This window comes from Dryobates pubescens, chromosome 12 (genome assembly GCF_014839835.1).
Source record: "Dryobates pubescens isolate bDryPub1 chromosome 12, bDryPub1.pri, whole genome shotgun sequence".
In the NCBI taxonomy this organism is placed as follows: Eukaryota; Metazoa; Chordata; class Aves; order Piciformes; family Picidae; genus Dryobates; species Dryobates pubescens.
In genome coordinates this window covers 13,052,811-13,074,870 of record NC_071623.1, presented here as the reverse complement: position 1 = coordinate 13,074,870, position 22,060 = coordinate 13,052,811, and the positions used below count along the sequence as shown (strand labels likewise).

Sequence of the window (22,060 nt, the reverse complement as noted above, 5' to 3'; positions counted from 1 at the left end):
ATTAATTCCTGCAGTTACTGTTTTCAGTAAAGCAAATATTTTGAAGATTAAATATCTCTGCCTTACAGCTTAGATATTTTTTTTTCCTACATAAAACTGAATTTTATATTATTTTGATGTAAGGATTATGGACCTTTCAATTATTGCTCCTCTCGTTGAATTAGTATTTTATATTTCTCTGTCAGATTGTTAGCCAGGAATCTATTTCTTATTCATTTGATTTAGTTCTAAGAGTTAATCATTGTGTGGGATGTGATTCATAAGTGTGTGCTAAAGCTTGAAGTAATTGTGAGGGAAGTGTAATTTAAGCTTATGATGAGGTCTGAAATATTGCTGCTGAGCAGGCACAATATTTAGTTTTAATAACTGTTTTTATTTGATGCACTAACATCTTCTCAAACCTCTTTATAGAGAAACAATCTCTTCTGCTGTGTGCTTAACATTTTTTTCCTCTATTTGCCTTGGAATATTTGACTCTGTGCCTAGTCAGTACAGTAATGTTCATACTGGCTTTTGGAAGAAATTATTTTTATCATAAACAGAAATACTGATTTCCTTCAACTGAAAAAGTCTTAAGTGCCTGAGTCTCTAACTCTAATCCTGAACATATCATTGTTATTCTAATGAAGTCTGTGGTAATTTATGCAGACTGAGGTTTTCTTACTACTGTTTACTGTGTGTGCTTTGATATTCCACTCTGTAGTAATCTGTAGCTGCAATTTGTTCTCTGCATATCTGCCTTTATTTCCTGCCTCTCCCTCATCAATAGAAGACCTACAGAATGGTTTCAAACTGAAAACCTAGTTCAACAAATTATCTAAGCATTTGAGCAGTTTGTTTTGGAATGTGCGACTAATGAAAATGAACTGCTTTGTTAATTTGAGTCTTTTAGGAAGATAAGATTTTGAAGCCTTTTAGATCTTAAAGCCAATGAAATCTATAACCTTTTATAAGACCTATAAAAGCTAACTGGTCTTGAATAGGTTCCTGATTTGTTTAATAGACCACGAAATCTCACAGTAGCAGTTGCTGAGGATGCATTAATTTGTCACATATCGTCTCTTTTTATTTCTATTTTCAAAGTAGTAATATGTATTTTTAAATTATTTGAACTACATTTTGAACTTCAACTTGTATTCTGTGCTCTGGGATGGAGAATTATTTTCATACATTGGTAAAATATCACATCTTTTATTTTAACTGCTTAGAAGAGGAGCCTTCTAAGCAAAACTAGTTGCAGGTATATCTCAAAGCCTGAATGTTGACCCTATTTTGGTCTTTTTTTTAAACCTTAGGCTTCACATTGCTTATGTTGCTTTTCAAAATTCCGGTCTAAAATTTCAATAGGATTGATTTGCATCATCCATATGAAGTCCAACTAGATAATAATATTTTTTTTTTTCTTAAAGGAGAAAGAAAGCACAGAAAACATTTGAAAGACAATGGTCAGTCTTGTTTTATAGCAAACCCATGTTATGTAGCTGTAAAAGAAAACTGAAGACGTGTGGTTGTCATTTATGCACGAAATTGACTCATACACAGATCCCATTAAATGGATTGTGAGAAAGTGCATTAGTATTTATTTAATGACTGCCTTAAATGAGAATTTGCAGTTAATTTCTAATGTTATTTTTAATCTCCATTCTTCCTTTTTGCTCCTTTGACTCCAAAGCAGAATAAATGAAACTTCCCTGCACAGGGCAGATAGGAATACAGAATTAAAAGATAACAGAAAATCCAACAATGTCTTGAGCAAGTATTTAATAAATGGGAAGAGATATTTAGCTATGACATTTATTTCCTTTAATTTGAAAAACTAAACTATAAAAAGCCTCTGTCAACCTGGCATGCCTATATAGTCTCTAATTATTATTGTTATATCTTCTAATGTACTGATTAGATAAATAATTTAGCAGGAAATAAAGTTTTCCACTATCTTTATTGAAATGACATTTAGCTTATTCTTTCTAAAAAATAAGTAGTAAACAACAGGTGGATGTCACACAATCAAAGGAAATGGTGCTCTAAGCAGCAAAATACCCTAAACCCCCAGCATGTGGTGGGTAGATAAATTGCTGTTATCAATGATGACACAAATGTGCAGAGGTTCTTGCCTACGGCTGTACTTCATCCTACAGTTCTCCAATTTCTTTCCTTCTCCTGCTGGGAAGCTGAGGAAACTCATTCTATTTCTGATGTTATTCACATTGTTTATGGCTGAAACTTCAGGAATAAAGGATATTAGGGGTCTTAGCCACCAACTACAACATGGTGCAACTGAGACATCATCACTAAAAGTTGCCTAGTATGGAGACTTTGATCATACATGAGATCTCATGGAGGGAAAAATCTATGTTCCCTTTTGCTGTTGAGAAATGTACCTGACCCATGCAGCTCTTTAATAGGCACTGCTGGTAAATGTTAAATACATATATTCTACTAGCATGCCTTAGAGAATAGCAGATGTCAATTTATTTGAATATCATTTAAATTCAGAGAGCAGGGAGCTAGAAACCATTGGAGTTCCTGATATTTGCATAGTTCTTTGCTTCTCATCTGATCTAATAATATATTGGCATTTTACTTTGGAAAGTTGGGAGTGTTTTTGAAAGCCAGGATGGTCTAAACCCATTAATCACTCCTATTCTATTCTGTGCTTGTGGCTTTCTACATATTGATTGTTCCTGCCAGCTGAAGCATCTGTTATTCAGGAATTAAGAACTGACATTGCTGCTGCTACTAAAAACGTGGTACTTTGCCATCTCTAAGTCTGGCATATTGTGTGAAATCACGTGTCTGTCGCTATTCATTATTACATTATTTTGATTGCTGTGGAAGCTTGAGCTCCTGCTGCAAGGAATAAGGGCCCCTCAGCATTGAGGAACTGCTCATTGGTGGATAGAAGTGGCAGAGCTTGCATGGGTTATCTTTTCTGCTCCCTCCAAGTTCTCTCATCTCCAGATCTCTCAAAGATTTTCTGGGGAGAGGGAGGAGGGTAGTTTTATATTTTTAAATTGCATCTCCTCATTCCCTACATGTAGATAATTCCCCTTTCTGAAAGATCTGTAAAATGCCTCACTCATGTCAAGTTTCCTTTTGGCATTAATCAGTTCTGCAAGCAGTTTGTTTTGTTTCTGCAACTATCAGTGTGAGCGTCCCTTAAATATTTTTTTTTAATTTGCCCAAGCAACATTACTACAGAAATTTGTCATTTAAATCCTAATGGCTTTGGATTCTCTCTTTAGAAACTGTTAGTGATACTCTGCATCTGTTAATGAACACTGCTGAAGAAGGGTTATTTAACTGTGCCTGTATTTCTAAAGCATTTAGGGTACGTTGATAGAAAACAAATTACTTGTTTCTGCTTAGAAAATGTCTGAAATGCTATAGAGCAAATTAAAAAGGATAAATATGTTTTGATTCAGGTTCTTTAGTCTTTCCACAAACATTGCAAGTAACAAACAAATCAGAGTTAATTTAAGAGATGTGAACAAACTGCTTTTATATAGAGTGTTGGATGGTATTTTTTTTCATCATCACAGTTGGAGCTTTAGTTTTTGGTGATCAGCAGGTTTCAAATGTTGGCAAACACAATATCTTTAATGGCCATTCTCCTGTTGTGTGTTCTTTGGAAACATGCATTAGAGAATAAACACTGAAATAGCAGTGGCAATGATGGTTCATGTAGCTAACAAATTTTTTGCTTGCTTTATTAAGCATTAAAAAACTCAGTGTGCTGAATAATTTAACACATTTAGTAATTTCACATTTGCTAGTAGTACAGATATCTTTCATACTAATATAATAAGGCAGAATTTTATGTAATTTAGTTAAGCTCTGCTGCAAACATTGCAAAGACTTCTGGCTTTGCAATGTCACTTTATGAATGGTGTTATAAATAAAGTGGTGCCAGGTAATTTTAGGCACATGCAGAATGTACAGGTCTTTGTAATCTATTTGCTGTATTTGTATGGAAGTATGCCTGCTTCTCTGTCTGGTGCCCTATTTTGCAGTGCTTGAAATGTGTATGATAAAGCTGTAGAATTAGTTGTTGACTATGACTTGCAGGAACCATCCACTCATCCTCAGGCTCTTTCTTTCACCAGCATGATTGAAGAGAAAACCATCTGTGCCCTATTTCCTTGATCATTGTCCCCAAAACCATGAAGTCGTGCCTGATAAGTTACAGGTCTCTTTGTCAACTTCACCAATGCCCAAGTGGAAGAGTAACAGGGCCAAGGGTCAAGTAAGCTGCATCTATCTCTCAGCAGCATGCTGGCCAGCAGCAAACCTCCCTAGATGAAGGGTCAGGTTGGGTAAATGAGGTTCTGTGTTCCCTGTAATAGGGATCTACTCATGACTATTGCTTGCAGTTCCCTGGTGTTCCTTCACACTGTTGTTCAGTCAGCATAGGTGCTTTAGTGTCCAATCTTTATTTTTTTTTTTAATGTTATGAACATTCTGAAGTTTTAATTATTTTAAGATAAGAATGTATTTGTATTGTATTTGCTTTTGGCTGGTTGTATTCGTTTCTCAGTGAAAGAGGCATGCCCTTTGTTGGATTGTTAGCAACATGGAACAGAGAGGACCTTCTCTTGCAGCAGCACTGTGAGTCTGAGGCATTTGAGTACAGCTGTTCTGTTGTGATGGCTGTTCTTTGTATTCCAGATTGTGCTTTAGTATCACTTATTGAATTTAGGTAACTAGTTAGGCTGTACTACAGTTCTCAAACACACGTTTCTGTGTTTCATAACTCTGCAAATCAGAGCATGAATGATGATATGACATATGCCCAAATCTCACCTCAGCTTTGAGGTTAGAGCTGACTGAAGTGCTCACCTTAAACTGAGAGTTTGGAAAGCAGAGTACAACACAGACATCTGAGTCACTTTCATATAACTTGAGAGGTATGTTTTTCATTAACTTTCATGCAGCTTGCTGCCACCCCTGACCCTAGTTCTGCTATATGAAATAAACCCAATGTATGCCTGCAGAGTAATGACAATTGTCATTTATCACAATAGTCACAAGTTGGAAGTTGGTGAACTTTTCTTTGTTGTAGTCATTTATTCTGTGTCTTTAAATGGCTTGGTAAAAGTAGAAGAAATATTGAATTCTGAGGAAATGGGTTTAAGTTGTGCCAGGGGAAGTTTAAATTGGATATTAGGAAAAACTTCTTTACTGAGAGAGAGGTCAGGTGTTGGAACAGGATGCCCAGGGAGCTGGTGGAGTCACTATCCCTGGAGGTGTTCCAGAAGCATGTAGATGTGGCACTTCAGGATATAGTTTAGTGGTCATGGTATCTGGGTTACAGCTGGACTTGATGGTCTTAAAGGTCTTTTTCCAGCCTTGGTGGTTCTGTGATTCTATGACACTTGGTTTGGGAATGTACACATTCACATTTTGTGCATATGCATAGATGTTTCTTCTCGTTGAGTGTGGCAGACCAGTGAAACAAGATGCCCAGAAAGGTTGTGGAGTCTCTGTCTCTGGAGACTTTTATTTTGTGAGTTTTGGAAAGTCTCATAGAATGAATGTTAAACCAAAATAGAAGTTGCTTTTCAAGAAAACTTCCCCTGTCAAATGTTACAGGATATATTTACAGGTTCACAGATTTCATTAGGTTGGAAGGGGCCCTCAAAAGTCAACTTGTCCGACTGCCCTGCAGTGAACAGGGACATCTCCAACTAGATCAGGCTGCCCAGGGCCACATCGAGTTTGATCTGTAATATCTCCAGGGGCTGGGCCAGTTAACACTCTCTTTTAGGACACTTAGAAATGTCAGCTGTAATTCTAATTTTTTTCTTTTTATATTTTTTTTTTCTTTTCAGAAAGGCAGAGTTAATTTATTTCATGAAATCTCCCTTAAGTCTTGGACATTCAGATTCAGATACATACATTCTCATAGTAAAACTATGAAGTGGAAATAATATGCTAAACTTAACCTTTTCAGCATCTGGAGTCCCATCTGTGTACTCTCCTACTGAACCAGAATGGAAAAGTAGCTTTCCAGACACCTTCATTCTGTCTTTTATTTTTGTGCTGAAATATCTTGATTATCATGGCTGAACAAGAAATGATCAATTTTGTCTTTTATTTTGAACAGGTTCTTGATACAAGTTGCTGCAACAGCAGAGAATTGCCTTCTTACTTTATATCCATATTTGGCATTTCACAACTCTGATCAAGAAATTATCTTGAGAAGCAGTAAGCAGTCAACATTCTATCTCTTAAAATTACTTTCTGTCCAGTAGTATGACCAGTATTTTTCAGTATGATAACAGGGTTGTTGTCATCATGATAGTATTTTTCCTCATTAATTACAAAGGGGTACTGCAATTACATTTTTAACAATAGTGCAGTAGCTTCTGTTTTCTTGTTGAAAATGAGGAAACCATATAGCCAATTAGGTGATGCTTATTGAAAAATGTGGGATGAGCCTAGATCTTATAGAAAGTGTCATGAAGTTTTTTGAAGTAGGAGTAGATAAAACAGCCCAAACAACTGACAGTAAATTAATGTAATTTAAATTATACTGTCAGAAAATCATAATCAGTAAGTCCTAGGACAACAGTTGTGTATGTTTTGAAGAAAGCAAAGGAGAAGTGAGCCATGTGATGTTGTGATAAAATGCTATCATTATTTGCCTGTTTAGAATAGTTTTCAGGTTTCTTTAATCACTGTCCCTGAAGGCTGAAGAGCATACTGATATTTTAAAGACTTTTGAAAGACTGTGATGTGAGACTATAAATATTTGGATCTACAGCATATCTTCCCACCCTGGCCCCATCTCTGCCTGCCTCCTGCTCCCCCTCACCTCTTTGCCTGTCTGTGTATAGCTGTGTTTTTGGGACGAGATTAGGAGAGTTATACAATTCATGTTGGAAGAGATCTGTGGGGCTCATTTAATATCTATATATAGATATAGATACACACACAGAGATATATTTTAGAGTTGTTGGCATCTGAGATACAGCTTGATGAAACAGACAAGTTTTTTAGGTGAGCAAGTAATTCCTCAGGTCTGAAATAGATTAAGCCATGAAGACTGGATTCTAAGACTACATTAACTTAAAATAAGAGTGTTGCTTAAGCTGTAAACTTTATAAACTGTTGGGGCACAGACAATAAAATGTGTTTTCTCAGCTGCAGCTTGTGATCTCATTTTATAGGTAGTGAAGAAAGCAGTATTGGAGAAGATATTCTGCACCCACGTTGTATTCCACAATCAATTTCCCATAGTAATTTCTCATCTTCCTTTGGTGCAACCACTGACTCAGCCTGTGAAGATTCTCAATCAGGTATGATGCAGCTGTTCATGTAAAAACTTTGTGCTGCTTTTCAGTTTACTGCTTTAAAGAGATATTTTTCATATTTGTAAGCTTTGCCTGAAATTCTTATGCACATATAATCAATGAATTATTGAAGGCTGTTCTCTTCTGTGACACCATGGGAAACTTGGCCTAAAGTATAAAAGCAGAAACCCTCATTTCCTTTTAGCAGATAAAGTAGAAGGGAGATCAGTCATAGTATTTAAAACCCAACCAGACAGAAACAAAACAAAAAAAAACAACAACAAAACCTCCAAGCCCCTCAACAATAAAAAACAACTATGACAACAAAGAAAAAAGAAACAAAACAAAACCCACCACCCAACCAAAAAACCCTCAAAATGTCAAGGCCTGACTTGCAATAACCTGTTTGTAGAGAAACCAGCAGAAAAACAATTACTGAACAAACCTAAGGGATTAGTTTCTCAGAAGGACATTATTTCTGTAGTCATAAACTAACTAAAGGTATACACTTTTAAAATATGCTCTATTCTGCAAGGTTATAGTTATGTTCTTAGGTTAGACCTTGACATTTTTATGGCACTTATGAGGCACTATACAAAACAACCATTGTCATTGGGTGCCATTAGCAAGAACTAAGAGGTCTACTGTAAGGTTCTTATGCGACTAGTATTTGAAGCTGTTGACATCTCCTCTTTCCGCTGCTAATTTTCTAACTAGGAAGTTCACAGGATCACAGGATGTTAGGGGTTGGAAGGGACCTCCAAGATCATTGAATCAAATCCCCCTGCCAGAGCAATACTATAGAATCTAGCACAGGTTGCACAGGACCACATCCAGATAGGGTTTGGAAGTCTCCAGAGAAGGAGACTCCACAATCCCTCTCGGGAACCTGTTCCAGTGCTCTGTGACCCTCACAGGGAAGAAGTTCCTCCTCATGTTGAGGTGAAACCTCCTGTGTTGTCGTTTATATCCAGTACCCCTTGTCCTATCACAGGGTGCAAGTGAGAAGAGCCTGTCCCCTCCGTCTTGACCCCCAGCCCTCAGATACTTATAAACATTTATTAAATCCCCTCAGTCTTTTCCAGACTAATAAGTTAGAACAATCAATGTTGCTGTTGTTATTTCACCATTGCTAGGATTCAACGCTTACACATCTGCTGATGTGATCATTCTCTAATGTATTGCCAAGGCAAATAGGGATAGTTAAGCAAATTACATAGTAGCTTTTTACCAACATGATTCATTTGTAGTAGAATAACATAAGAAGAGTTCAAAAAGCAATTCAATTTCACATCTGAAAAGGCAACAAACTGGCAAAGGTAGCAGTGACAAAATAGGGAAAAGTAATGTTGTCAGCCTGCACACACTCAGGACTGTGTGATGATTTTATAAAGGAATAATCTCTTTTCTCCATATTGCACTATATATTTTTAATCTTCTTAAAATGTAACAAGAATTTTTATTCACTATCTACTGTGATAGCTTTATTTTCACATCGCTTCAACAAACATTAAAACTGCAACAGTGGTTTTAAAATACACCTTTAAGGATGGAACCATCTGACTTACTTGTGCTATGGAGAAAAGTGATTGTTTTCATTGTTATATTTTATGCAATATTATTATTCTTGTCGATGTTGGTAACAACAAGTAGTTGCTAAAATAGATAATCTTAACTTTAGACCAAGTCATTTCTTAGGAGACAGAGGGCCTAACAAAGGGGAAGAAAGTCCAAAGGCATAGATTGGGATGTAGGTTTGGTTATGCCTTTGCAATACCTGATACACTGTACACAACCCATGCTATGTGATTGGGCTGGGAAGTTAACATTGGTTAGCTGGTGAAGTTTTAGCTACTGGATCTGTATATTAAGGCTTTTTCTTTAAGATTGCTGCCTGTGGTTTTGCAAGCCATACATAATTATTTTTTTTTCTGATTGGGTAATAATTTTTAAAGTGAAATTACAGTCCAAGAATATAATTTGTTCTATTGCCAAGATGTGTTCAAGTCACTTACATTGTTTACTCCTAGGATAAGTTGATCATTCATTGTCTGACAGGGTTTTTTTTGTGTGTACTGAAAATAATAGTGTGTTAAAGAACAAAAACACTGGTCTTGTTCTAGTTAAAAATAAGGTGTGGTGGGTTGAAATTTCCCCCCAGTATTAACTTTGCTAGACCAGCCCAGTTGGAAGCAAATGAAAGCTGTATTTACAACCCAAAACTACAATCTACAATGGAATGCAATGAATATGTACAGATATACAATATTTACAGGTATTGGTATTTGTAATTAATAAACAGCACAAGGAGCCCCTAGTCAAAGACCAGGGGAAGCTACTAGCTTCTCCCTCTCTGCCCCTCTTTATTCCCCTGTATAAAAGGGAGAAAAGACAGAATCAGAGCCGAGGTCAAGCAGGAACAAGTTAGTATCTCTCCCAGTGTGAAGAAGCGAGAAGAGAAATTGCTTTGACACAACCAGTTGAAGTTCCTTATCTCTCCAATGGGATTGTTTAGAATTATCTTTATTTTCCTTTTTACACCCAATAGTGATTTATTTACATTTTACTACTTTTCTGCTCAAAATCTGTGAAAATTTTAAAGGCATAGCCAAAAACTACCACATAAGGAAATAAGAAAATCTTTCTGGATTTTTTTTTTTTGTCTACCATGCAGAGTTGGAAACTACTTTTGAAAGTGAGAGTGATGCGGAGATGAGCGAAGAGAGTAAAAGTGACAGTCAAAGTGATGGGAGAGAAAAGAAATGTAAATTATATTTTTTTCCTGGTGAAGGTAAAGAGGAGTACATCTTTTTTCAGAAAACCCGAACTGCTGTTAAGAATTGGTTCACTCTCTTTGGTTGGCCCAACGGACAAAATCCTATTTCAATCCCATATTCCCTAAGAAGGTAATGAATATCTGCTTAGAGCTAACTTACACCAGCCTCATGAAATGATAACGTATACACTAAAGTGTTTTGGATATGATCTGAGGAATATAAACACATTCTAATGCACAGCTGTAAATGAGAATTGTAGTATCTATCTGCTATTTATAGGAAAATGCCATTCAGGTGCTATTTTTCATTTTCTCAAATGTATTTCCAACTGTGATGATCTGATCTAACATAGTGTATGCTAAATATGCAATTCAAACTTCACGTCAGTCTTAACTGAAATTGATTCTCCTCTCAGAACAAGAACAATTCTAGCAGTTGTCCCTTCTTTGGTGGCATAAATGTTTTAACAATGTGTCTTTTTCAACAGATAGGGAAGTAAATTTCATAACCATTTTGAAAATACCCTGGAAATGTATTGGTCTTAGTGGTATCAGTTAGTTGATCTTATTTAGCTTGCTGCTGACTAGTGAGGGAGGCAATCTCCTGGGACAGGAGCACGTAGGCATTTATAAATATAATAGAAAGGAGAGTTATGTTTGGCAGAAAGCAGTGACAAATACAAATTTATTTATGAAATCTTTCACATGTACTTACTAAATATTCCATGCAGTTCATAATTCTTACAATATTATGAAAGTTCTGTAAAGAGGAGACAGTGCTGTACTTTTTAGCCTTCTTGCTGCTGCTTTTACTTTGTGGTTTATTGGATTTATCATTGTTATATATAAAATGTTAGCTCATTTTGTTCATTTAAAAGGATACTATGGGAAGCTCTTTCTCTCTTAGAGATGTGTGTAAAGCCCAGACAAGCTCTTCAGAAGAAAAGGGTTTTAAACAAAACCTTGGCAAACATACAAAGACTTTGAATGACATGTTATTCCATCTGAGTGGAGAATTGTTACCAAGCGTTACGTCAAGCCAGTCATCGCACCTTGATCCAGTTGAACGAGTGTTGCAGCTCCACTGTGAGCATTCTGCATTGCTCACTTTTCTTAAGTAAGTACACGAGAAAATATTCAGTCCTGCATCTTTTCTTTCTGCTTTGTGTTTGTTTTTAAATGACTGTATTTCGAGCATAATTCCAGCTGAACAATATACAGTAGCTTTTGAGTTTCCATTATCTTTTGTGATCTAAGATTTATGTGTTAAGAATTGTAATTTGAACCCTCTGAAGTTTACACTAGATGAGGTGTCCTTTGGTAGGGTTATAGCCAATGCAAGCCTTCTGCAGGAACTCTGCTCCCTTAATAATGAAAGAAGGTGACTTTCAACCTCATTCCTTAGACTCAGTAGAGTCAGATAAGATTTGTCTTTAGTGATCTTACCATACCGCTGATGCTCTTTGTCCTGTAATTACTAGCTTTAACAAAAATTTTGTAGATTGACTTTGTAATCTCTTAGTCTTTCATATTGATAATATGCTAAGAAATAGAAGTGCTACTTCTGAACAGATTTAGCTGTTGGCTACCTTCATTGATAAGATTATCTTGTCACATGATACCGAACTACTCTTAAAGTTTGTGCAAATCAAAAAAGGCTGAGAAATGCTTCTTCATCCTTCTTGGCTGTCACTATTGTGAAACAGAGAACAATCTAACTTCAGAGAAAGCCTAATGTCATGATATCTTAGAGATCATCAGAAACCCTGATACACAGCATCTCTACTTCTTTTTACCATCCCTCACCTAGTGCTGATGATGCTGTAAAGCCATTTAAAACCCATCATTTGCATAATGTTCTAAATAAAGCTTTTTGTCTGAGAATAACAGACATCATGGAATGATTTAGGTGGGAAAAGACCTTTAAGTTCATCAAATCCAACTGTAGACCTAACACTGCCCAGTCCATCGCTGAGCCATGTCCCTGAGTGGCAAGTCCATGAATTTCAAATACCTCGTGGGTTGGTGAATCACCCACTTCTCTGACTATCCTTTATGGATGAGGCCAGTCTGTCCAGAGCTGTATATGCTTTTAGCAATTAGTTGTAGGCATAGAAATTGAACATGAGCTTCATAAATAGAAGCTATCTAAAGTAATTAATAGAACTGCATCATTAGTCCAAAGTGTACTCAGCTACAATTTAGAAGAGCTTATGCTAGGCTGACCCAGTTGAAAATGTTGGACTGGTCTTAAAAATAGTTATCTTGCTACCATATGAACTTTTCCTGCTTTATGATTTCAGAAGCAAAGGAGCCTATCTTCCTCATGTTATGCCAGAATTTCTGCTTGAACCTGATGACTACAAGAAATGGATTCAAGTGCAAATTGTAAGTTGTGTTTGTTTGGATTCTTTTGGTGTTGATTCGTTCTGTTTAATTTTTAGTTTTGGGTTTTTTTAAATGTAAACAAAGAGCACATACTTTATGTCCCTTGAAGACTAATGGAAGTTCTCTGTGGACCATGAGTATTGCTGTCATGGTGACTGTTTTGGTACACCAACATTTACACCCTAATCTCCTGTTTTTTCTGTTCCATTCCTTTCTATACTGCTGATGCCTGTGATTCATTTCCACAGATATGTTTTCTCAAAGTAGAATTAAATTTACTGCATTCTACTGACTGTAACATTAAAAAAAAACTTCCTTTGTGTTGCTTCTCTGTCATGACTGCTGCTTTCAACTCCTGTCAGTTCTGTATCGTGCTTCTTAATCCTGAAAGAGCAGCACACTGCAAATAGTTCTAGTGCTGATCACTATTACACTATAGTAAACATTATCAGTCATTTATGCCATTGATTCTTTGTTGTCTTCTTGTAAATTTCCTATCCAAACTGTTGAAATGAATACTGAAAATAAATCCCAATCTGAAGGGTCACACGGCTGAGTTGAAAACAGGAGGTGTGGAAAACTCAGACAAGCATCTATTCATTCTGGAGGACAGCACATTTGAGACAATGAGCAAACGAGCTTGGATGGATGTGCTACTGCAGATATACAAGGTGAATTGTAGATATATTTACTGCTTGAATTCTGAAGTACTGATAGCAAAAACCTTTGGAAAATGATCTGTGGTATAATCAAGAGACTTCTTTGCCATGAGCGTAGTGGAACACTGGAACAGGTTGCTCAAGGAGATAGCTGAGGCCCCATCCTTGGAGATATTCAAGGTCAGACTCGACAGTGCTCTGGGCAACCTGATCTAGTTGAACATGCCCCTGCACACTGCAGGGGGGTTAGACTAGATGACCTTTGTGTCTTCCAACCCAAACCATCTTATGATTCTATAATTTTTCCAAACAGATCTATAAAGCCAAATAAAGTGTATAATTTCTCTCTAATGGAGAACAAAAGTGAGAAAATTTTCATTTTCTTAGGTATGAAACTATAGCAGTGTGTTAATAAGTTTGTCCTGTGTCTGGAGTTAAACCACAGTCCATTCTCAGAAGCCCCCATTCCACCCCCACCCCTCACCCCCCCAGATGGAATGTAACACCAAAACAGACCTCTGGGTTGAGATAATGAATTCAATTCCTTTAAAGATAGAGTTGAACTTGGGCTTATCAAATGGAATAACATTTTAATTTTTATTTTTACTGGTTTTAGATAAAAATGTTTGGTTTAGATAAAAATATTGGATGTCTAAATCATGTTATCTAAAGTATGCCTGATGTGCTCACCAGTGGTCAGTAAAATTTGTATGCCTAAGCCCAAATACTTCTTTCTTTTCTAAGAGACAGACAATGAATAAAAAATATAACTATCATTTGGTCTTCCCAGTAGAATACAGGCATGGACATGCTGGAGTGTGACTCCAGTGAAGGGCTCCATGATTTAAGAGACTGGAGCATCTGTCATACAGGCAGAAACTGAGAAACCTGAAACACCTCACCCAGGAGAAGAGAGGGTTCAAAGGGAGATTTAGTCAATGTGTGTAAAGACCTGGTGGGAGGGATTAAAGAAGACAGGACCATACTCTCCTCGGTAGTACCCAGTGACATGAGAGGCAGCAGGCACAAAAATGAGAAAATACAGGAAATCCCCTGTAAGCACAAGAAACACTTTTATGGTGAGAGGAGTCATACATAGGACTTTTCTTGCTAAGAGACAGTAAAAATATGTCATGGGTAAATAGCATTTCCTATTTTCTTCTAGATGTATTTGGCATTACTCTTTCCAGTTTTGATCAGGTTATACTGATGAAGGAATATTGTAATAAATCAGTGGGCAAAGGCACTACCTTTTGAGAAAGCATGAAATAGTTTGAGTGGATTTTTAGCTGTTATTTTCTTCAGAGTTGTATCTGATATAAAAGTTTGAGATTCTTTTTCCCTTAAGACACTTCTGTGCAAATACATGAAGTTCCATGGAGAGAAATCCAAATAATTTAATTAAGTTAGCTCAGCCATCTCTGCATGGAACTAGATTTTCCTGAATTGAAATGCTTCAGGGTTAAAAAAGGAATTTCAAAGTGACTTTTTAAGTTGTAATTAAATATGGATGCTCTAATTTAAGTTTTGAGTACATTGATAGTTAACTAGGTTTTGTTTATCAGTATATCATAAAAGGGTTTTCAGGAAAACTTGAAAGCAATGGATGACATCATGTCAGCTGGAAAGAAGAAAAAAAATCAGATGTAAATGTGAGGCTTTGTAAATGTAACTGTGTGACTGTGAAGGCACACATGGCTATAGCTGCATCATACCATATGTAAGAGGGATCCTCTCCATCTGCAGCAAATGGAGTGATTAAAAAGTTGGAACACTTTGCCTGAGAAGCTGATGCCTTCTCTAATGTACCTGTTAAAATGTGCTATTGAAAACTAATGTGAAGAGAAACAATTACAAAAGCGGCACAAGCTGTTTCATTCTGATTAGATGAAATGGCATTTTCTTTATGTATGTGTAGATCAGGGAATTAGACATCACTGGGGCTATTTAAGGGAGTTGCTGCTCTCCCCAATATTGTATGTACATCAACATTACCCTGTTCCAGGTGCAAAATATGGCACTTCCTCTTGTAAATGTCATATAGTTGGTGATTGCCCAGCTCTCTAGTCTATCCAGATCTCACTCTAACACCTTTCTGCCCTTTGGGGAATCCACTACTCCTCCTAAGTTAGCATCATCAGCAAATTGTACATTCAATTTCTGCATCCAGATCATTTATACAATCTCTAAAGAGCACTGGCCCTAAAATTAAGCCTGAGGCAACCTCACTGATGGCCGGCTGCCAGACTGTAACCCCATTTACTGTAACTCTTTGAGTTCAAGACATCAGCCAGTTGTTCAATTGGACTTTCTAGCTGTATGCTGGACATTTTATCTTTCTAATGAAACGGAATTAAATTGGTTAAACAGGACTTTCCCCTCATGAACTAGCTATGACCAATTACTGTGTTATTTCACAAGTGTTTTCCCAGAATAAGCTTCTCCATAATGTTACCAGGCCATGAAGTGAGACTAACAGGCCTATAATTACCAGACTCTTCCTTCTTTTTGTTCCTGTAAACTGGAATAATATTTGCCAGTTTTCAGTCGGCTGGGGCCTTTCCAGACTCCAAAGACCACTTGGAAGCTTAAGTTTGGATTTTGTGTGAGGAAGCAAAGGAATTTACTAAAAACCTCAGCAAATCTGTTCTCTTGTGTGTGATACTTGTATGTCTAATGTATAATGTCTTAAACCTTTTCTGAATTATAAAACCTTTTGAGTTTGAATTGGTTGCATTGTTTTGAGGGTTTTTTTTGGTTGGGTTTGGGGTTTTTTTTGAGTCACTCAAATGTGTCTTTACAGTTTGTGCTTAAAGACACTGCTTCTAATTTCAGGTGTTTGTTCTTCCTCGTGTTTCTGCATGTAACGTTACTAACCTGCTCAGCTTGGGAAAAGTGAGGAGCACGCCAAGAATAAAGTCAGAATCTTTAAACAGTAATATATATTCTCCACATGAACGAACCATCCTCACCTGGCTGAATGAACATTATGAGAAGAATCGAAAAACTGTATGGAAAGACTGTCAGAAAGGTGAAAGAATTGTTTCACTATATTCTAATACTCCTTTTGTAGACTTTAGGGATTTTTATTCATAGGGATATCATGACAGTCTGCCACTCAAAATATTTTTGAGAGGCAAGTTATTGCCTATGCAGAACTATTTCCTTTCCTTGTGTTTCTGTGTCCCAAGATCAGCATCTTTTGACTAGCGCTGTTCATGAAACATCTTCTGTGTTATGTGTGTTCTAATTAGGCATAATGGTAAAGTTAGTTTCTAACTAGGCATAAAGGTGAGGTATGGTGAATATTCTCACTTTCTTCTCTCCAGTAATGATCTTGTTAAGGAAGTGCTAACAACAATCACTTTCTCTTAATTTTCATGTTCAGAGTAGCATGGAGTTGTTATCATTTGTGTTTACAGTGGTGTGTTTGAGACCTTGCTTTTCAGAACATATAGAATAACTTTTGTATTGCCTATATTCTAATGACATTTAGGAAGGTAATGGAGACCAAGGTTTCAGATTGTAAATCTTACCCTATTTGCGAGGTCAGTTTGACACCCGATGATCACTTGAATAATGTTAAACAAAATGAACTGTTCCATTTATGGTTGACCTAGGCAGATTTGATATTCAGATCTGACAAAATTGTTCAACCAGCAGTAATTGTTGCTTCTATTTCCTTGTGTTTTTTTTTTTTTTCCTTTTGCTTCTTGACCCTAACTTCATTCCCTCTTTCAGAACTAAGTTTGGATGGGTAGTTAACATGAAGAAAGGACAGTCTGATGATGATCGAGGGAGAAGCCAAGAATGGCTCATAAACCAGAGATAGAAAACATTGTCATTTTTGCCTTGAGTGATTTCTGACCTGTCTGAATTATGGCTTATCTGTTTGTATATCATCTTCCAGAAGTCTCATTTGGGCATATTCTTTACCTTCCATATGCTTTGAATATCCCATTGCTTTTCTAATTTTACTGTTTAGAAGCAACTTATACTAAGTATTCTCAACTGTATTAAATAATTATGCTGGTAAGATTGAGAGGTCAGTCTATGCCTCTTACATCCAATAGGAATAAATTTCTAGCTGTCAACTCATACTTTGGGTCTGATCTTATGATTAACTCAGGGAGCTTCCTGAGCAGAAATACCATGCCTGCAGTATGTAATAGTGTTTACAATGTGTTATTTTCTTAGTATCTGTGTCCAGTTCCTCTTTTAGTGGAGCCGTCTTACAGTTGCAAGCTCTCTGCTGGGTATTATCTGAGTCTCCCATATATAGATGACAACTTGCAGAGAGAATGGCTAGCGACCTGGGCAGTGTTGTGGCTCACCATAAATGCTGCATGGATATATTCCTAAACCCCACTCTCTGTTCTGTTTATTGTAGACTCTAGATGTTGAGGCATGGCTAGCCTTGTTCTGTCCTGTGGGAACTCAAAACTGCATTTTGGATGTCAAAATGCATCTTATTTAACATGGACTTTAAATTGAATTACAATGTCTAAAGATGCAAGGAGTGAATCTGAACCATAAAGTGTACATCTAGTGGACACTAATGGGAAAAAACCATCCAGATGTCTCATTCCAAGTGGAATATCTATTGAAAATGTTGGTTTAGTTTGATTTTTATTTTTTTTTGGTAATGCTCATGTGTTTATCAGCAATTGTATTTTTTTTTTTTACTTTAAGTTAAAGGCACCCAAATGATTGGCATTTAAAAAGAGCAATTTAATTACAATATTTGGGTTATCAGCAAATAATAGTAACTTGTATGAAAGACCATTCACAGGATAGATAACTCAGTAGGCTAATATATTCATTTGTGCAGACTTTGTTGCAGATTTAGCTCTGGGTCACAGGTGAAGATAAATTTTCTGGCTGCTGCCAAGGGACATTTATCTGCATTAAAGTTATCTTTTACAATTTCACTTAATTACATTTTTTCTGCTTTAAGAGAAGTGTCAGATTGGAATGAGAAGGCAGAGATTACATATGCTTTCTGTGTGTGGGAAGTTAGTTACTGCCTTGCTATATTGACCTGTATATAGCTTTTTTGGTTCATGAATTTTGGTTCTTGTGTGCAAGAGGACACACAAAGAGCTTGGTGTATGCATATAAGCACACCCTTTTGTTTTGCTCCTGTTTCCATTTCTCTCACAAATATTATAAAAATGAGTGTTGCTAAAGATACAATAGTTTAAAAAAATTAGAAAAATCAAAATTATGAGCATCATAAGCACATTATAAATGTTCTTAGCTTCTGTAGCTGTGATCTTACACTGTTTTGTTCCACAATGTCTCTTTGAATCCTCTGGTTTAGCCTTCACTTTCCTCTTACTTTTTTTTTCTTTTGCTGCCTTAGAATGAATTGAGTAGTCAGTATGAATGTACAAAGGAGGAATTATACTCGACCAACCTGATTGCCTTCCACAATGACAAGACTAGCTCTAGAGTACAGGTGGAAAGCAGTGGATGTTGTTAGTCTCAGTTTTCTACAGGCTTACTACAGCCTCCCATAACATCATCATAAATAAACTGGTGGGGTACAGGCTAGACAAGAGGTCAGTGAGATAGACTGAAATTAGGCTGAACTTCCAGGCTCATGGGTTGTGATCAGTGGCATGAAGTCTGGCTGAAGGCTGGTCTCCAGTAATGTACTTCAGGGGTCATTAGACTGAATTTGTTTTTTTAAGGTCATACACTAGAGAGATTTCAGCAGATGTAATATGCTGATGTGCTGTTGGTCCTTTAAATGTTGTGAATTAAGGTTAATCATCAAATTTATACTTGGATATTTTCACATTTTTAATCATGTTAGCATTTAATTAAACATCTAAACAGGCATTTTTAGAAGAGCAGTTAAAAGTGTCATAAGAAAAATGTCAAATTGTAGTACAAGTTTATACAACTCAACTGAAAGTCCCAAATAATGTCAATTTTTGTTGCTAGTATTTGCTTAATGTCATTACTTTTAAGAGAAGGATTAGTTCTTTATTCCTGCTACAGTCTGGATCAGAGGGCAATTACCATTTTTTGCTTAACATTTATGTGCCTGCATATTATTATCCAAACACTACATTGAATGAAGAATTAACCCTGGCTAGCAATATGTCTTGAACATGGAGCTCCTGGGTGATCCATTCCTACTAAATAACTGAAGATCTACCCAGGCCACATTTCTCAGTCTTTCCTTTGATACCTAAGCTACTTAAAGTGAAATGTGACAGTGAGCCAAGCAACTGCAGGGCAGAGAAGTTTTAAATACAAATCTTTATTACTTCTTTCTAAAGTTGAAGATAACTATGCCGTTCATCAGAACTCTTCTCTTGCAAGAATTAAGATGTCAATAGCTTAGAGAGAACATTAACAAGAAGTGTGCTTATCTCCACATCTTCCGCCCTTGCTGCTACTAAAAAAGAAATACATTTTAAAAGCAGCTTGGCATTTGTTTTGGGAGGGCAGGCTTGTAGCAGGTCTCAGTGACAATAAAATGGAAAACCATGTTGAAATTTAAGACCAAATGCTATAAGGCTGCAAAATGCCACTTTGCCTAGTATGCAGAGACCTTAATTATATGTGAAATATGAGATTCATAGCCTACTTAAATAATTTCTTAAACAGAAGAAAAATGTGTAAATGAGTGAATTAAATTGCCATGTGAGAAGTTGTATGTCTCTCCTTTTTTAGTTATGTTTATTACCATGGTAAGATAAATGATATTGGGAAATAAGGGTTTTTCTTGAATGTGTCCCAGGAAAATACTGAAAAGAGTAGATAATCCCACACTGAATATAAGATATTAGGGAGTACCACATCCAGTAAATTGAACAATATCATCATAGAATGTTTTGGGGTGGAAGAAACCTCACACCTCCCTTCCATGGGAAGTGACATTTTCCCTAGGCCAGGTTGTTTAAAACCCCATCCAACCCCGTCTTGATTGCTTCCAGGGAAGGGACATACAGACCTCTTGGCAACCTGTTCCAGAGTCTCTCTACCCTCACAGTAAAAAACTTTCCTCCTATTATCTATCCTCTTTCAGTTTAAAACTGCAGCACTATCCTTCAAATAAAGAATCCATCCCCATCTTTCCTGTTCTAAGTACTAGAAGAATACTATAGACCCTCTTTGGAGCCTTCTTTTCTCCAGGCTGAATAAACTCACTCTCCCAGCCTGTCCCCATAGAAGAAGTGCTTCAACCTCCTGAACATCTTTGTAATGCTCTTCTGGAACCACTTGAACAGGTCCATATAATTCTTATGCTGGGGGCCCCAAAGCTGGATGCAGCACTCCAGGTGGGATCCCACTGGAGTGGAGTAGAGGGGAAGAATCACCTCCCTCGACCTACTAGCCATGATTGTCTTGATGCAGCCCAGGATGTGCTGTGAACACATATTGCCATCTGATTAATTTTCAATGATAGAAAAATAGTTTTGAAAGTGACATGCTAATCTAGAGGATTTTCATACCATTCAGTGATTTTAAAACTAGTTCTCTTTCCAACAAGACTCATAGAATTGTTTGCATTGGAGGAGACCTTTGAGATCATCTAGTCTAACTGTTCTCTAACTACCAAATCCTGGTGCTAACCCATGTTGCTCATAACCACGTCTGCCTCTTTCAAACACCACCAACTTTCTGTTGAAGAGCAACAAAGTGGAGGCTGGTGTAAAGTATAACTATTCTTATGCATAAAAGTTTAAGGAATTTGTAAATATAAGATGTTATTTGGGATAATAATAACAATAAACAAAAATAAACACAATAAATAAAAATAGAGCTGTGTAGATAGCGAAAGAAGGTTAGAAATTCTTTTTATGAGCAGAAAGGTTCATTGCCTCAGGGTAAAAGCCTTTGGCAACAGATGGGAATAAATGAGACATATCCCCTGTGCATCCATTTTTCTGTCATTGCCCCATGTGGTTCTTCTTGAACTTTTCTACTTCGAATTATTACAAATTGACAGTGGGATTAAATCTATCTGCCCCTGGTATTTCAGGAGTTTTTAGAAGAGTAATTACCAGTTTTGATGAGCAAGGCCTGTGGCATCCAGTCTAAAGTAGGAACTGTAATTTGTCTACAAGTCTCTTGTTTCTCATGTTAAGATAAATATAGCCTCACATACTCTACACACCAAAAGCAGATACATTATCATTCTGTTATCCTAAATACATTTTAGGGAAAACATAACAGACTAAAAAAAAAATATTCAAAGGCACATTTCCTCTCATCCCTCATACTTTGCATTGCCTATTTTAGTATCATAATTTTAAACCTTGTCTTGGTTCTAATGTCAGCACTTAGAGAAAAGGTTATTGCTACATATTTTTTTCTGTAAATGTTTGTATTATTCAGTACCAGATTTAAGCTATTGAAACAGAACTGTAGGCATTATTATGGCTGTAGATTAGTTCTACCTCAAGACATTTTCAGATCCCAGAATAAGAAGTTGTTTTATAATATTACAAACTACCATTACTGCAATAATTTATGTTAAAGATGAGATGCCACTATAGTTTGAAGGTCTGTCTAGCTCAGTATTTTACCTCCCACAGAAGATGCTTAGAGAAACTGTGCAAATGTACAGCAGTGCTTCCTTTATGCATACTTTGAGAATTCCTGGTTTGAAATTCAAGACTACTTGAGATGAAGGTGATAATTCTGTAAGATTGTACTAGGGGCCAACAGCTTTAAAGAGTTCATTTTGACTATTAGCAATGGGGTGTTTTAGCTATTTTGAATCAGTGAATTGTTTGACATCATAAACATTGGGAAAAATGGCTTTGGAGATGGCTGGGAACTCTTGACCCAATTAGGCATTTTTCTGGGGTGTTTCTTTGAATGAAACCACTACCATCTATCTTGAATGAGATGCTTTGTTACCAGCTTACTTTACTACATAGTGAGCCAGTGAGTTAGAGTCAGTGAGATAAAGCATA

At 36.6% G+C, this 22,060-nt stretch overlaps 1 protein-coding gene across 1 annotated transcript in view; it reads left to right on the top strand.

The window, feature by feature from the left end:
• The window catches only part of CFAP47 (cilia and flagella associated protein 47), a 275,659-nt gene that overhangs the window by 58,300 nt on the left and 195,299 nt on the right, over positions 1–22,060 (top strand). The window contains 8 exon segments of the mRNA XM_054165734.1: positions 6,107–6,204; positions 7,173–7,283; positions 7,838–7,849; positions 9,970–10,201; positions 10,979–11,188; positions 12,375–12,468; positions 13,002–13,130; positions 15,954–16,149. Of these exon segments, the coding sequence (XP_054021709.1) occupies positions 6,107–6,204; positions 7,173–7,283; positions 7,838–7,849; positions 9,970–10,201; positions 10,979–11,188; positions 12,375–12,468; positions 13,002–13,130; positions 15,954–16,149 (1,082 nt within the window).